The sequence below is a fragment of the Empidonax traillii genome, unplaced genomic scaffold (genome assembly GCF_003031625.1).
Source record: "Empidonax traillii isolate 1590-97213 ecotype Southwest subspecies unplaced genomic scaffold, ASM303162v1 scaffold228:size850385, whole genome shotgun sequence".
NCBI lineage: Eukaryota > Metazoa > Chordata > Aves > Passeriformes > Tyrannidae > Empidonax > Empidonax traillii.
In genome coordinates, this window is record NW_020955421.1 from 613,943 (window position 1) to 630,780 (window position 16,838).

The following is a 16,838-nucleotide window of genomic DNA, read 5'->3' on the forward strand; positions in this document are numbered from 1 at the left end:
AATTGTTGTTTGTGGGTTCAATTTCATTCTTTCCAGAAGGTTCTGTAGTTAGACTTGCTCTCCTGTCCTTCTTCAGTAAGAAGTATATTCTTCAGCTAAAACCCTCTGTGAATTCCCGGTGTGTTTCCAGCTGTTCTTGCAGATGGAATTCGTTCTTTTTAGGCTTCATTTTTTTTAACTACTTGACCAAACACTGCCACAAAAATGAGATCTGTCTGATTTCATCTACTGTCCTTTTGGCTGTAAATACCTGACAGAGATCTGTGTGGAATATGACTGATATTGCCTAAGCCAATGCTACAGTGTCAGTAACCTTGTCAGTAACCTTGAAGGCACCACACTGGTGCCTTCAAGTCTTTTGCGGATCTCTGTATTTCTAAATTTAAATTTATTGAATTTAATTTATTGAAATAGAATTCTAGAACTCTCCTTACAGTCCTGGTTATTATAAACTCTTTGATTTTTCTCCCTATAGGCTGCTGAAACCGGAAGTGGAAAAACTGGTGTAAGTAATCAAATTTAAATAAGCAAAAAATAAGTCTTAAGAGGTAGAGGTGGTGTGTATGCACATATACAGAGAGAATGTGTATATGTACTTAAGCATTATTATTAATAATGTATACCAACAGAAGTGTAGGAGTGTTTTCAAGTGTTTCTGGTCCTAAGTATTGTACCTGAAAACCAGGGTGGAAGTAGCTTTATAAATCATGGAATGAAAATAACTTTTCACTTTAGGCTTTTAGCATTCCAGTTATCCAGATTGTGTATGAAACACTGAAGGACCAAATGGAAGGCAAGAAAGGAAAAGCCACTATTAAAACTGGTGGGGGAGGTAAGTTTTTATATGTCAGACTCCTTCAGTTTGGAACACAGTTAACTCATGTTGATTTTGCCACCTTCCAAAGTGAAGTTTAACTACCTTGCCATTAGATAAGTATTTTTTCTTGATTTTGAATAAGGTAAATAGAGAATCATCACTTGAGATTCTTTTAAACAGTGAATATAAGTTTACAGAGGGAATCATGGAAAGAACTGGTGTGCATTGGGCTGCGGTCTCTTAGAATGCTCTTGTCTTCATTTTAAGCCTGGCTGATCCACACCTTGCTTTTTAGTGTTTTTCTGAAAGCCATACTAGTTTAGTGCCTTGCAAGATGTGGAGTGGTGGTAATGTCCAGCTTAAAAGGAGTTAAAAAAATCTTTCTGTTGCAGGAATAGATGAGACACCAGCTATAACACCATGCAGTTGGTTTGAGCCTCTAGGCTCAAACTTAGTTTTGTGTGACTGGGGTAGCACTGTAGAGTATTTCAGTTCTCCTGTGCTGACTAGAGCTGTTGCATTCCTTTTGGCGCCTAGCTAGGTTTGGAAGTGAATAACAACATTGTGAGTTGCTGCATTTGTACTGGTAAACATTGAACTTAGCAGGAAGTGCACAGAACCAAAATTCAGTGATATAGAGTGGATTGTAATCATGATCATATCCTCACAGTATCTGAGGGTTTGTGAAACATCCATTCTAATAATCTTGCAACTGTAAAGCTAATAATCATGTCTGTTCTGTGGTATATATAGATTGGGTTTTATGTAAGTGACAGTATATTGACTTTATTACATGTTATTGAGCATATGAAAAATTAAAAATTTTATGTGCACGTATCTTAGATCTTTAGTAATGACATTTTAACTGATGCCCTGAAAAAATGGGTGAATAGAATAGAAATGGCAAATAATGAATCTCAAATTGATTGCACTTCATGTAGTTTGGGATATTTTCAAGCTGAATTTGACTGTGATTTTGTAGCAAATCTGGCTTATTTTATAAGTCTTCAGTGTTTTCAGTTCTATTTTTAAGTAACTTAATTTGTGCTCTTCTTAATAGAATAATTTACACTTCCGTAGAATACATTTGCATTATGCATTTGTGCCCCTCCTTCAAGTTGTAGGCCTTCATTTTGACCTCCTATGAGTTGCATTGGAACAAAGGTGTTTCCCCAGAAAGTTAAGCCAAACACTGTAAGAAAAAATGTGAACTTTTGAGTTTTCCAGGCTTGCCTTGTTGATTTAATGCTTTTTCTGTTTGTCTTTCAAACTTAGTACTCAATAAATGGCAAATGAACCCGTACGATAGAGGATCAGCTTTTGGTGAGTTGTCCTAATGTTCACTTGAAAATGTTTACTTGGTAAGAGAATTAACTAGAGGAAAGCATGCATGAAATTTTCTTTTAAAAGCAGTTAGAGAGACAATTTTTTTAACTAAAACTGTCTTACAATTCTCAGCAATTGGATCAGATGGTTTGTGTTGTCAAAGCAGAGAGATTAAAGAATGGCACGGATGCAGAGCAACTCGAGGCGTGACTAAAGGTAGATATAAAACTGTGTTTTGGAGACTCTTCTAGAAAAGATTCAACTGAAATGCCTGCTTATCACCCATTGTTAATGTTGATGGTTGCATCTAAAATTTGCTGTCTATCTGATCAAATGTACTGCTAGCTGAAGACTTAAAAATGGCAAGTACCTCTGCTCTCTTCTCCCTGGGTTGTAAGTTGCCTTTTCCCTGATAGGAGACTGAGTCAGAAGAGGGAGAATCATAACTAATATTCATCAAAATGCATTTTAGTAAACTGTTACAATTAGGAAATAGCTATGCACACTATACTTTAAGTTGTTTCCTTGCACACTGCACACAGATGTGCTTGCAAAGTTTCATGGCTCTGTGGTTGCAGCAACAGCTGTGAGGCTAACCCCAAAACTCAGAAGCAGAGTCATTCTGATACTACACTGGTTCTGGATGGTTGTTGAGAAAGACCCTAGAACAGTCTCATTTCATCAGGTGTGCAGATAATTGGATAGTTTGTCTGTTAATTGGATTATCTGTCTGTGGAAAACGGCCAGTTGGATGTGCTTCACGGTGCACTGGCAGTTGTTGATGCTAATGCATGCTGCTGGTCTGGTACTGATTTGGCAGAACTTGGTGTTCAGAGTTTATCCGTTCTCATGGATTCAACAGAACCACTGTTCCCTCTTGTCATTCCTTTGGAGCCTTTCACAAGCTACCTCTCAGTTGTGCTTTGTCTCTTTTGCCTGCTGGTTTCGTCCTTCCATACACAGGTACCCACAGAAACATTTCACTCAAACACAGTAGAGGTTGACACTTTCAGCGGAGGTGGGAATGTTAGACTTGCATGGGCTTGGAAGTAGCGAGACTGAACCACTTTGATGAATTTGGATGTTGTTTTAGATCCTTCCTTTTTCTTTTAAAGGGAAATACTACTATGAAGTTTCCTGTCATGACCAAGGCTTGTGCAGAGTTGGTTGGTCAACTATGCAGGCTTCACTAGATTTGGGTGAGTTTCCTTCAAAAGAATCACACAGTTTTCATATTCACATGGAATGGCTAAAGTCCTATTCTAGTGTTGAAGAGAATGGGCTCCTTGGGAAGAATGCCAATATCAGGGTGGTGGCAGTGTTTCTTGCCTTTTAATTCCTTTTTTTTTTTTTTTTAATGAAGATGACTGGAGACTAGTAAAATCAGTGAATGTACTGGTACAAAAAATACTGGTTTAGTGAACATAAAAGCCAGAAGTCTGTAGTGAGCACTGTTTATTTTTTGATCACATGGTAGCGTCAGAGATTTCAGTTGCTGAAACAAAGAGAAAAAAGCATAAGCTGTCAGAAGATAAGTCTATACTTTTTCTTGTCTTTAGGCACTGATAAATTTGGCTTTGGCTTTGGTGGCACTGGTAAGAAATCTCACAACAAGCAATTTGACAGCTATGGTGAGGTAAGCTTGAATTGTGTTTGGTAGAAACATAATTAGAAGTTTGGCATGTTGGTTTTGTGCTTTAACAATCAACTGTCTTCTGTAATAGTGCTGAATTCTAAAGCAGGATCACTGGGCAAAAGTACAATGAAACATTAAAACGTTTTTATAATAAGAGTTTGTTAACAGATTTAACAAAAGCAGTTATCAGCTTGAGATTTACGATTCTGGCCAGACTACAAATATATTGACTCCTATCTAAAAGTTAAAACTTTTCTGTGTGTTACAGGTTAGAGGTTAACTGATCTCTGGGATTTATGTCTTGAGTTATTTCAGTTTTACTTTGAACAAAGCAACCCATCTGTATACATAGGTTAATGTCTAAGTGAGGGCATCATATTCTGTTTACTAATAAAGTAGAAGTAATTTACATAAGTCTGACATTTCAAAATGCATGATTAAATGCTAGTAAGACATAGTGTCTACTGGGAATATCTGTGGTGTTTTTTGTGTAATATGCCATTTGAGTTCAGATGTTTAAGCATAATTTATATAAATATGAATATTACAGCAGAAACTCGAGGGTTTTTGTGGTATTAGTGAACTCAGTTACATGAGACTTGCAACTTTTAGGATGTGTAGCTTTTTTTTTAATAGTAGTGAAACATTTCGTAATATATAGATTTTATTGAATACCTTTACAATTAACAGATTTCAAGATATTTAAATGACATACTTAAGTATACATAACATGCAGCACCTTCGAGAGTTTTTTTGTATAGTCTAAATATAGGTTTCTGATGCCATATTTGGTGCTCTAAGCTTAGATTCACACTGGCTAATAAATACATGACGAATTCAGTTTTCTATGATATAGAATACTTCAAGGTAAATAACAGACATATCATTGTCAGTGTGTTTGGTTCTTAAAGTAAATTTAAAGCAGTAATAAATGTCTAAATATCTAAGATCAGTTGGGCTGTTTACTGAAGATTTGTAGCCAAATAAAAATGTGCAAGCTATTTACAGTGGTCTTACTGAAATAAATTGAACTTGCTTTTCTCAAGAATCAGATTTAGTGGGGAGAAGTGGGAAAACTAAAAGTTGACAGAAAGTAAGCACTAAAGCCTTCCTAATGCACTGAACACTAAAATCTCTGAGTTTCACAAACTTCTTTCCTACAGGAATTCACTATGCACGATACAATTGGGTGTTATCTAGACATAGATAAAGGACAAATAAAATTTTCCAAAAATGGTAAGTTTTATTCACTTCCTTTGGAATTTTATTGGAATCCTTGTATTGGGTGAGGGGCAGGGATTGGAATGCACACACATGCAGAGTCTGACTGAACTAATCCTACTTTCAGGAAAGGACCTCGGCCTTGCATTTGAAATCCCACCACACTTAAAGAACCAAGCACTTTTTGCAGCTTGTGTACTGAAGGTAACTTGGGAATATCACAGATCTCCAAGATCATTATGATTGTTCTGGGTTTGATAACAAACTACTTAGGTGTAAAATTCACATAGGGACCTACAGTTACTCTAGTTGTGCTCAGTGTTCTTTGGTCTACTAGTATCCACTACTAAAGTGGTCTTGATGTGTGTTAGCTTTGAGTACCATTTATGTTAAATATTTAAATTAAAATTTTAATACTTGAATATAAGGGTAAAATAGCATGGATAACTAATTTCTAGTATCTTGTGTGTATTAAAATTTGATATACTAAGACTCAACAGATATAAGCAATTAGCTTGAAAGTGCCAGAATTCCTGTTTCATTTCTGCTGAACTCTTAACATTTCAGTAATGTAGTAGTATGTCTTTCTGGAGTTAGTGTTTCTGGGTTGATCTCTCAAGAAGTAAAGGTTTTAGCAAAACGTGTAGGTGGTTAGAGAAATGTACAAGTTTAGAAAAAGTGCTTTGGTTCTCTTGGCTTTTTCTTTTTTTTTTTTTGCTTCCTTGTTTGAGTTTTTTAAAGTTCTAGCAAGATTTCTGAGACAACTTGGGAAAGAGAAATGTGTAAGATGGGAAGGAAAAAAGGAGACCCTTCTCCTCTTCCTTGTCTAGCTGGTTTCTCACTACTGAATTGTTTCTCATTTTACATGGTCTTTTGAATCTGTCTGTATGACACGAATTTGTTTAAATCTAGAACGCTGAATTGAAATTCAATTTTGGTGAAGAAGATTTCAAGTTTCCACCAAAAGATGGCTATGTCGGCCTTTGCAAGGCTCCTGATGGTAGTGTTGTAAAATCACAGCATTCAGGTGGGTTAGATTTTTTTTTTTATGCTTCTCTTGTTTCTGTATTCAGGTTGTGCTACAGAGCATCTAATTGCTACCAATAAGATCTTAAATAAAGCAGTAATGAAGAGATATTAGTGCTGTCTTTAAAGTATACCAAATTTTCTTCCTCTTAAACCACCAATAATCTTTAACTCTTTGAATTTAGAAATGCATCAGATAAAAAGACAAATTCAGCTAAGTTACTCAACAGTGTTATCTTAAAAACAATTGTGGGTCTTTATGCTCTGCAATAAAATGAATTATCCTGCACGACTAGTATACCCACTTGTAATTTCTGAATATTAAGCTGAAGCTATTCATGATTGAGTGAGCAATAATATCACCCTTTAATGGAAAATTTACAATTACACTGTTTCCATTATCAATAGAAAACCCAAGTTACTTTCCGGTCAAAAATTCCAGGATAGGAATGTAGTTTGTCTTATAATGGCAATTTTTTTTCACTTAGGAAATGCACAAGTGGTTCAAACACAGAACCTTCCAAATGCTCCAAAAGCATTGATTGTAGAGCCATCAAGAGAACTGGCAGAACAAACTTTGAACAACGTGAAGCAGTTCAAAAAATATGTTGATAATCCCAAATTAAGGTAACAGGGAATCTGTTAGTTGCATTTATGGTATTGTCCATGCATGCGTCTTCATGGGGGCATGGGTGGTGTTCCCCTCTGTAGCTAAATGGACCTTAATCTGCAGTGCTACTGATAATAGTTACAGTAATAACCTGCTACCGGCCAACCTCATGACCTTTCATCTACAGTCAGACCGCTTAGGGGTGCAGTTTGTGTTTAATCTGTGGCCTACCTTTTTCTGGTATGACGGATCTGGTGGGTGGGATTTCTTAAATTATCAGTGATGATAATTAATATGCTACTTCATGTGCTTTTCTTGACTAAAAACAATATCTGCTTACTACCCGTCTCTCTTGAACATCTTCCTGTGCCCCCATCTCCCTCTACCCCCTCATTTTGTGTTTCATCTCCAACAATCTGGTCTGTTTAATGTGCTTACAGGACAAGTTATCATGGAGATGCAATTCTGAAAAATTAATAATCTCCAAGTGGCTTTAGTTTAAAGTTGTTTTTATTTTGATTGTGCTTCTAAAACTAAACTGCAGTTTAGTTTACTAGAATTTTACTAGAAATTTACTAGAATTTTACTAGAAGTTTACTAGAATTGCAGAGGATTAGCAATGGGAAAAGGCAAGCTATAAAGTAGGATTCACTTGGTTTAATCTTATTTGCATTTCTAACTTTCAGGAACACAAGAGACTTTATTAAACTAACTTATGTTTTTTTTAAGGTATTCTCAAGCAACAAATTTTTTTGTGAGACTAAATTGATTATGGTGTTAATGGATTTAATTACAACAGTGATAAAGAAATAAAATTCAATTCTGTAACAAATCTTTCACTTGAATTAAAATACACTACATATCATGGGATGAATTTCAAAATTAATTTTTTCCTATTATTTTGTTCCTAAAGTTACTCTTTAGAGCTGCTAATCATCAGCTACTAATAAAAGAACTAGTGTTCAGCCAGATGCTTACTGTACTTCTGAATATAATAAAGGAGTAAAAGTGAAATATTTTGATGTAATTTTAGGGAGCTGCTAATTATTGGTGGTGTTGCTGCAAGAGATCAGCTCTCTGTACTGGAACAAGGAGTAAGTTGTATTTTTTTTTCATATGATTTAATAGCTTGGGTTCTGAATAACTCATGATGTTGCTAGGGAATAGTAATAGTACTTCCTGTAACTCCTGTAAACCTGCTAAAAAGAAAATGTGTAGTTCATAACAAGCTCATGTTGCACCAGTTTAGCAGTTCTACTTCCATGGCAATTGTCAATACAAGTGCTTGGTACTTAATCAAATCCTGTTGAAGACGCAGTACTCCTGAAAATTTTAAGATAAACTTTTTGCCATTTGTCCTTAACAAACAAGACAGTTTTTCTGCTAACTTCAGTTCCATGTTTATGTAACTAAAACTGGTCTGCAATTATCAAGGTCAACCTACACTACAAATCAGTTCTACATAGAAGAAACTGGTCTGGCTTGAGCAGCATGGAATGCACAATCAATTCAGTCATCCTGTAGGGAGAACAGTCTTTTTTTTAGTTAAGCGTTCCATTTTGGAAATGAGAACTCGCTGCTGATAAATTTTCTTGTGATTCTAGCTGCCAAAATATAAGTTTTTTCTTAAGGTTGCTTGAACTGCAAGATTAATAGACTTTTATGTGAATTCTAAATTCATGATGGTGAACTCTTCTGTCTGGCAAAATCCTAAGTTATTTCTATAGTTGATAGACTTTGTGTTCTTCCACTGTGAGAAAAGTTAAATTTATTTTATCCCTATTTAATCCCAAATCTCTTTGTTGGCTTTAGATAGCAAAGTTAAACTACTTGGGGAGCACGGGAGGGGAGAAGGGGCACAACATTTTCCAAAATATGGAAGAGCTTCCTCCCTGAGGCAGATTCTTCTAATAAAATGTCCACAGAAACAATGTTTTATAGAACAATGAAATGGCCATAGAAAATGCAGGTTGCCAAGGGAGGTTGTAGGATCTCTCTCTTTAAAGGTAATGAAAGTTGTATAAGGCATCAACCTAAAGCAACTTGGAAACTGTCCTTGATCTGCATGAGGTGATGGGAATGGAGGCCAGATTATCTCAGAGCTCCCTCCAACCCAAATTACTTGAGCATTTTATGAAGTTATGATCAATAGAAAATAAGACATTATACCGATAATTGTCTCGTGATGTTAAACTTAGATAAAACTGGTAATGCCTCTAGTTACCTATGGGACCAGTTCATACTCTTTTTGTATTTCATAGGTGGATATTGTTGTTGGAACTCCTGGAAGGCTGGATGACCTGGTCTCAACAGGGAAGATTAATTTATCTCAAGTTCGGTTCCTGGTTCTGGATGAAGCTGTATGTAGACAACTCAGTGCTGCTTAAATTCTGTTTTAAATGCAATATGATATTTGCAAAAAGAGTCAATGAAACATCATTGTTCTACAGTATTTGATATTTCAGTGGAACACCAGTTAGCTATGTATAGACTGTTCCAGCTTAATCCTCTTGTTGTTTGCAACCATGGTAACCTACATACTTTTTTTCCCCTTGTAGCCTCTCTGTTAAGTCTGTTTGAAAATTTTCTGATAGAGAAATATATTTCAAACTGTGATCACAAGGTAATGAAGTCTGTCCCTGTGCAGGGAACTTGAAGGACAACAACACGATCAGAATGTTAGATAACCCAGCAGGTCTTGAAACCAATGCATGCTGGAGTCAATATGCTGTGAAATAAGTGCAGCTCTCTGAGCTGTTGTAGTACAAGTGAATATTCAGGAAGATTAAATGGCTTGGGGTATTAATTAGGAGAAGTTGCTGATCTTATTGTGAAGCACAGCAGCTGTACTTGAAAATACTCCAAATTTTACTGTGTCATTTTCTCCTTAGTAATAATGTCCCAGTGATGCATTGACCTATCCAACTAATTAAAAGGGAGACCAGACCTTTTGAGAGTATAAGTGTATTGCTTACTTAAGTGTACAGACTGAGGAATGACAAAGAATTACAGCTTTATTTCTTTTCTTTTATTCACATGTAGGATGGCCTTCTCCTCCAGGGATACTCAGATTTCATAAACAGGATCCACAGTCAAATTCCTCAGATAACTTCAGATGGGAAGAGACTTCAGGTATAAAATGTGTTTGTGATTTTGTTGCCTTTTTATGGGTTTGGTTTTGTTAGCCATGTGCTCTGCTTTGACTTAGCAGTTGTCAGTTTTTAATTTGAATTATTAGATATAAACGTATCTGAAAAATGAGTGACTACATGTTATGATTTCTAATGTGCTAATAATCTTGATTCATCAGCTTTCAATAGTTCTGCTTTCTTCCTGTTAAATGTTTGGGTCTTTGTAGGAGAATAGTTAAGCAAATTATTTTGTCTTGACTCTTGCCAGGTGAGTGGTTCAGGTGTGGAGGAGTCCCAGTCAGGGACTCTTTCTGTTGTGCTATATTATGCTGTTCAACTACATAACATTCTTCCAGTTCTACTCTCATCTTTTTTGGGTTAGGAAAATCTTTATCTTCAGTGGTATCCATATGTCTCTTCTCAGGTGATTGTGTGCTCTGCAACACTCCACTCTTTTGATGTGAAAAAACTATCTGAAAAGATCATGCATTTTCCCACCTGGGTTGATCTGAAAGGAGAAGATTCTGTCCCTGAAACTGTACACCATGTAGTTGTGCCTGTAAATCCAAAAGCTGATAAACTCTGGGAAAGGCTCGGCAAGAATCATATCAGAGTAAGTGAAAATTAAGGTTGTTTTTCTGTGTTTACTTATTTAACCTTCAGAACAGGGGCATAACGTTGAAGGATCTTCGCTGGCTATTGGAACAGCTTAGTATATCTGAAATGGTTTGTTCCATGGTAGTCAGCATCATATTGATGATGTAGCAACACTGTTGCTGAACAGCTCAGTCTTACAAACATGATTGAGGAAGAGCTTGATAAAGTACAGTCTGATTTGCACTAGAGAAGAATGGCACTGCACTGGTTTTTCACTCATTTCACAGTTAATGGTCTGTGGCCTAACTGTAGTTAGTACTTGTCTTTTCTGACTGATGAGGAGGAAATAAACCTGCCAAGATGGATCATTCTGGGAGGTAATTTTGTCTCTAACGAACACGAGATGAGCAATTCTTGGAAGAATTGGTTTCACATCAGACTACATCTGAGACTCTAAATTCTACATTTACCTAACACCTCTCCATGTGAGAAGGTGGTGGTTGTTGTTCAAGTCTTAAGTCTTCAAGTTCTGAATAACCTGGGCTGTATCTTAACCTCTTATTTCTAGAATATTTGTTAGGTTTGTTTGTACCTTTTCTTCAAGTCTTAGTGTGACTTTATTTCTCTTGGGTTTTAGGTTAATATCTGATTCAGCCTAGCATAGGGAAAAAGATGAAGAACAGCTGTGGTTATATGATTTAGCCATGTTCTACAATACCTTTTTTTTTCCCCTGGGTTTGAGTATTTTTAATTCTTCCCTCTGTGTTGAAAGGTGTTTTCTGTCCAGTGTCTACATAAATAAATTTATTGCCCTTTTTTATGAGCAAGTTTTTCATGCTTAAACTTAAGACTTTTCTGTAGCTAAAGGTAGATTAATTTTTCTAGTGGGAGAACAGAATGCCAAGATTACTTTTAAAATTTAATTTCTTGCTAGTTATAAGTTAGTGGAGTTAAGCATTTCCTCTGTAAAGTGTGGACTGATGACTTGATGGCTTTTTTGTTTGTTTTTCTTAGACTGATGAAGTGCATGCAAAGGACAATACCCGACCTGGCGCTAACACTCCAGGTAATCATCAACACTAGTTAAGTAATAGCTTAGGAAATATTCCTCTGTAAATGTTAAGAAGTAGTGGCTTCTGAAATGCTCCTTTGTAAATGTTATGAAGTAAAGGTAAATTATAGTAGATACTGGCCTCTAGTCATGTTTCTCCAAATTTCTGTTTCTACATTTTTACAGTTGTTAAGAGAAATGTGTTTCTGGAATTGGGAGAGTGGAAAAGAAAGACTTGAATGTATATTTTGCAGATTTGTAAAACAGCAGGTATTTGTTGGTGTGTATAAGACAAAACCTGAAACTTCTGAGTGGTTTTTTTAGTTCTGTATTATATCACCTTGCTGCAACAGGAGGGAAGAGGCTTATCTTACTTGCTCTGATAGTAAAAATTTGTCTGCTGTAAGGCTGGAGAAAACTTTAAATATGTGCAGTTCAAAGACTCTTCACTTTTTTAAACAATTTGAGTGAAATAACTTGTTTACTTTTATTTAGAAATGTGGTCTGAAGCTATTAAAATTCTAAAAGGAGAATACACTGTTCGGGCAATCAAAGAGCACAAGATGGACCAAGCCATTATTTTCTGCAGGACTAAAATAGACTGTGATAATATGGAGCAGTACTTTATCCAGCAGGGTGGAGGTAATAGTTTTTGTGTAAACCTTATTCTGCTCACTTTCCTGTTTATTTCAGCACCAAAATTTTATGATAAAAGTTCACCAGTATTACAACCCCACACAAATAAAATGGTGCTTCAGTTTTTTTACATACTGACTGGGCATTAAAGTCAGGGTTTCGTAGCAGGGAGCTGCAGGGGTGCCCTTTGTGGCAGAAGGCCACGAACTACCCTGTACCTGTTCCAGACAGCTCTGAAATGGCTGGAAACAACCCACTGTGCACGAAAATTTGAACCAGTGAGAAGAATATATTGTGTCTCTGCTGAAACATATATTAGTAAAAGTGATAGTTGGTAAGGGCAAGAGATAGGGGAAGAAATGTGTGTGTACAAGTGTATACATGAAGAAAGGTGGGAGAAAACACAGGAACAGTGAAAGGGGACTTGTGAGGAGAGGTGAAGACACACGTTTAAAGAAAGGGGGAGATCTAGAGTAGGAAGGACTGAGGAGAAATACCTGCACAAATTTCCTCTGGGGAGGAGGGAGGAAATGTGTTTAACTGTTTGCCTTATGTTTTTGTCCCCCAACACTGCCTCTCTCAGTAATTGATAAAAAATAAGTGAAATTTCCCTGAGTTGAGACTTTTGCTCAAAAAACGTACTTTTTTTTTTTCCCAAGTTCTTTGTAGCTCTGTGTCATAGGTGATGTTACTAGTGCGTGTCTAATCTTTCAGGCCCTGATAGGAAGGGACATCAGTTCTCATGTGTCTGTCTGCATGGTGACAGAAAACCTCAAGAAAGAAAGCAAAACCTGGAAAGATTTAAGGTGATGTAGCAGATTCTTGAAGGCTTTCTCCTCACTTGCCAATATCTGAATTTATCTGGTAGTGTTCCTAGTTCTCCGTTTAAAATAAATTGCATTCATATGCTCTGTGTCCCACTTCCTGAAATGGTGAGGCACAGTTTCTGTAGATGGAAGTCTGTACTGTCAGTCAGTATGACCTTTGTGAGTTTGAATTGAGAAGATAGGTTTTGTTTCAAATAAGCCCACTAACTTTAAGCTCTGTAGCAATTACATTGTTTTTTAAAGATTTTATTACTTGATTATTAAAAAAATATTACTTAAATATTTAACTTTGGTTTTGAATAAGCTCTTCATCAATTTATACTTGCCTCGTGCTGTTGGGGAAAGAAAGAAGGGTGTAAATTAGCCAAGCTATTCATGCTTTATTCGAAGTGTTCCTAAATGTAGGGAGACAATTAAAGGTGAAGTAGGCCCAAAGGACTGTGCTTTTTTTTGTTTGTTTGTTTTATTTAGCATAGCACTTACTTACAGCTATGTTTTTATAGAGAGGAGATGTCCGTTTCTTGATCTGCACAGATGTTGCTGCTAGAGGAATTGATATTCATGGTGTTCCATATGGTAAGATATAACTTTAAATTTAAGCTGTTGAATTGCACAGAGCTTCAATATATTTGCAGTCCTGTCCACTAGTTAAAACAAGTATCACCTATAGCATAACTTAAAATGATGTAGAGGTTAAAGGCTTAAACTAAACAATTTTTAAATGAGTTGTTCACCATACCTTCTCAAATACCTGATGATGATTTGCATTGTTTGGGATTCTTCATTTGGGTTTCCATTCTTGCCAAAAAGTAATCATGGAAAAAAGCAGTTTGAGAGTGGAAGCCTTAAGTGTAAAATATTGCAGGTAATGATGTCTGTAACTGTTGCAATAGAACAAAGTATGTACGTGGGCTAAGGAGAGGAATTGCAGCAATCAGAGTGTTATTTTAGGTGTCTGGTCTCTGACCTTAGCTCATATATTAAAAAAAAAAAATCTTCTGTTCTCTGTGGATTGTCTCTGTCTTGCACAGTTATCAATGTGACTCTCCCGGATGAAAAACAGAACTATGTTCATCGAATTGGGAGAGTAGGCAGAGCTGAGAGGTATGTCTGTGTCCAGAGAAGTCACTGTGATTTCTCGATACTTTCTGTTGTTTCACAAGTTAACAGCAGTTACTGAAATACATTTCTCTCTCCTTTCTCCCCTAATATTTCAGGATGGGTTTGGCAATCTCCCTTGTGGCAAAAGAGAAAGAAAAGGTAATTATACTCCAAAGATGAACATCTGAATTTCTATCCACGACTGGTATTTGACTTTAACATCCTGCACTGAAAAAGTGATTGTTTGTCTGTGCTTAATTGAAAAAGTTTTTAAACAGATACCTGAATTCTTCTTCATGCTATAATTAGTCAAAATAAACATACTCAACTATATTTCACAAAGTTTACAAGTTGTTTTTTTCCTGTTTCTAGGTTTGGTATCATGTATGCAGTAGTCGTGGAAAGGGGTGTTACAATACTAGACTGAAGGAAGAAGGAGGTTGTACCATATGGTACAATGAGATGCAGGTAAACATTTTGCTTAACCAGAATATTCTAATTCCTCTAAAAAACTCTAAGATACAGTTCTTTGTTTAGCTATTTGAAATACAAAGCTAGCTTTGGGGTCCTTATAACTTGATTCCATTTGAAGAAGAAATTAGAAAATTTTGCAATTTGTATGTTTTATAAATTGTTTAATTATAGAAGTTTATTTTAGTATTCCCAGCTAATTCTGTTGGAGTCTTATTTTCAACTTTCCTGTAGTCCTTCTGATCAAAATCTATTAAGAGTTATGGGATGTCAGTTACACACTTTTCTTTAGATGGTTTGTTGCAAAGCTGTAAGTAACTTAAAACTGTTGTTTCTCTAACCTGGAAATACTGTCGCTTGAATAGACTTTCATTGGGATTTGTATACCAACCATGGATGCTTGTTAAAAAGCAATACTTCCCTTCTTGCTATAATAAGGGGTAAATCATACATCATCTGTGGTAAAATAAACGTGGTTTGAGCTCTGTTATAAAGTAGCATTGTTCATGTAAGTAGGGTAGAATGTGAAATAATGGCTTCTAGGTAGGGTAAAAACATACTGACATTGGAAATGAACTTGTATTGTCTGTTTGAGCGACAAAAAATGTGTTAGTCTTTGGTGTCTGTGACCAAGTTGTTGAAAATGTCTGTGTACCATTCTGTTAAAAATGCACTTGAATGTGACTTGTTCAGAGTGGTGGTTTGACGAGTCTTGGACTTATAAGGGTACTTGAAAACTTTTTTTTTTTTTTTTTCCCCTTAGTTGCTGGGGGAGATTGAAGAACACTTAAACTGCACTATTGCCCAAATTGAACCAGACATAAAAGTACCAGTGGATGATTTTGATGGGAAAGTTACATATGGGCAGAAAAGAGCTCTGGGTGGTAAGCAATGAACTACTCTAGCGTTACCTTGCTGTGCTTACCTGCTTGCGGTGCTCAGTGTCCTGGTTGTCTCCTGTGTAATTACAGAATGATAGATTGTGAAAAGCTTCTCATTCTTTGTCTTCTGCATTCGTTGCATGCAGCCTGTGGGTTGCAAGTGATGAGAGTGTGTGTAGGTCTGGTTTTGTTTTGTTTATGTTGTTTTTTTCAACAAAGTAACTAAGTTACTTTAACATTCCGAATGACTGTGGTTAAGCATTATTAGTTCTACTGAAAAATGGCTTTGAACACATCATCTACATTGTGTGTCTTTTGGCAGGTGGACTTTATAAAGGCCATGTGGATATTCTGGCACCTACGGTACAGGAGTTGGCTGCCCTTGAAAAGGAGGCTCAGACATCTTTCTTGCATCTTGGCTATCTTCCTAACCAGCTGTTCAGAACATTTTGATTGTGCCACACTTGAGACAAGGCTTGAGTTAATAAATGCTCTGCCCTGTGAATGCAAAAATCCCATACTGTCTCTGAGTAGCGTAGTTAGGAAACGATTAAAACTAAGTATATTTCTTGCATGATGAACAGAGAGTCTTCAGCACTGTTAACTCTGACTTAGCTGTTGTGTTAATAAAATAAGTCAAAGATGAAATGGTTTTGTTTGTTCTTTTGCCTTAAGGGATTAATTTGCAGAATCATTCTTCCACATAGATTTTGATTTATCAAAAATATAAGTGTAGTTAAGCAAATTTGGGGGGAGAGTTTTATATTCTGCAAAGAAAAGAGTTAAAATTACTTAACTGTGTACAGTAATTTTTTAATGTTGGCCTTTTTAAAGATGCATCCATATTCAGCTGATTAAGACACTGAATATGAAAAAGCCCCAGACCTTAAGTGTGTATTTGAAGCTCTTGGTTATCCTAAACCCCTGCATCTAGGCTGATAACTGCATTTTGATTCTATAGTTCTAGAGTTCTTAAATGTAATGTGGCTTAAATTTCTAAAATGGATCTTGTACAAAGAATCCTACAATAATCTTGAGGTCATAGAGTAACATGCTAGTATCAAAGCAGTTCATAAATCTGCAGAAAAAGTTTTTCATGCAGCAGTATAGGTTGTAGTGCTTAATGCCTCTTGTGCTGCTTTGAGACAGGTTGAATTTGTTCAGATGAAGTTACTGTAGTCTGACTTGGAGTTCTGTTTTAGTTTTTTTCTCTATTGGCTCTTCTAATGATAATGAGAAATTTTAGTGACTTTGCCTACACATGGTCATCTAAAATGTCGTAGATCATTGGGAATGCCAGACACCTGAGAGTCAAACTAACCTTTTGTTTTCCTTGTGTAAATGTTTTTTCACAGAACATTCCATCCCCTTGCAGAATCAGATTAAACTCAGGTTGAGCAAATAATTTTTTTGTGTAGTGTTACCTGGAGAAGGCAGACTCAAAGTCCCAAGTATTATAAAAAAATACATAGATTTCTCATTAATATAAGCAAATTAAAATATTAAA

The 16,838-nt window shown here is 36.0% G+C and overlaps 1 protein-coding gene across 1 annotated transcript in view; it reads left to right on the plus strand.

Annotated features, from left to right (window-relative positions):
* Window positions 1-15,979, plus strand: part of DDX1 (DEAD-box helicase 1) — an 18,559-nt gene extending 2,580 nt beyond the window's left edge. Inside the window, exons 4-26 of the mRNA XM_027887998.1 lie at window positions 476-505; window positions 736-832; window positions 2,093-2,140; window positions 2,276-2,359; window positions 3,259-3,342; window positions 3,703-3,779; window positions 4,943-5,015; window positions 5,128-5,204; window positions 5,913-6,027; window positions 6,515-6,653; window positions 7,670-7,730; window positions 8,898-8,996; window positions 9,679-9,768; window positions 10,192-10,380; window positions 11,379-11,430; window positions 11,911-12,057; window positions 12,766-12,857; window positions 13,382-13,454; window positions 13,910-13,982; window positions 14,096-14,138; window positions 14,352-14,447; window positions 15,214-15,334; window positions 15,654-15,979. Of these exons, the coding sequence (XP_027743799.1) occupies window positions 476-505; window positions 736-832; window positions 2,093-2,140; window positions 2,276-2,359; window positions 3,259-3,342; window positions 3,703-3,779; window positions 4,943-5,015; window positions 5,128-5,204; window positions 5,913-6,027; window positions 6,515-6,653; window positions 7,670-7,730; window positions 8,898-8,996; window positions 9,679-9,768; window positions 10,192-10,380; window positions 11,379-11,430; window positions 11,911-12,057; window positions 12,766-12,857; window positions 13,382-13,454; window positions 13,910-13,982; window positions 14,096-14,138; window positions 14,352-14,447; window positions 15,214-15,334; window positions 15,654-15,784 (2,091 nt within the window). The 3' untranslated portion in view covers window positions 15,785-15,979. The remainder of the gene's footprint in view (window positions 1-475; window positions 506-735; window positions 833-2,092; window positions 2,141-2,275; window positions 2,360-3,258; window positions 3,343-3,702; window positions 3,780-4,942; window positions 5,016-5,127; window positions 5,205-5,912; window positions 6,028-6,514; window positions 6,654-7,669; window positions 7,731-8,897; window positions 8,997-9,678; window positions 9,769-10,191; window positions 10,381-11,378; window positions 11,431-11,910; window positions 12,058-12,765; window positions 12,858-13,381; window positions 13,455-13,909; window positions 13,983-14,095; window positions 14,139-14,351; window positions 14,448-15,213; window positions 15,335-15,653) is intronic.
* The last annotated feature ends 859 nt before the right edge of the window (window positions 15,980-16,838 follow it).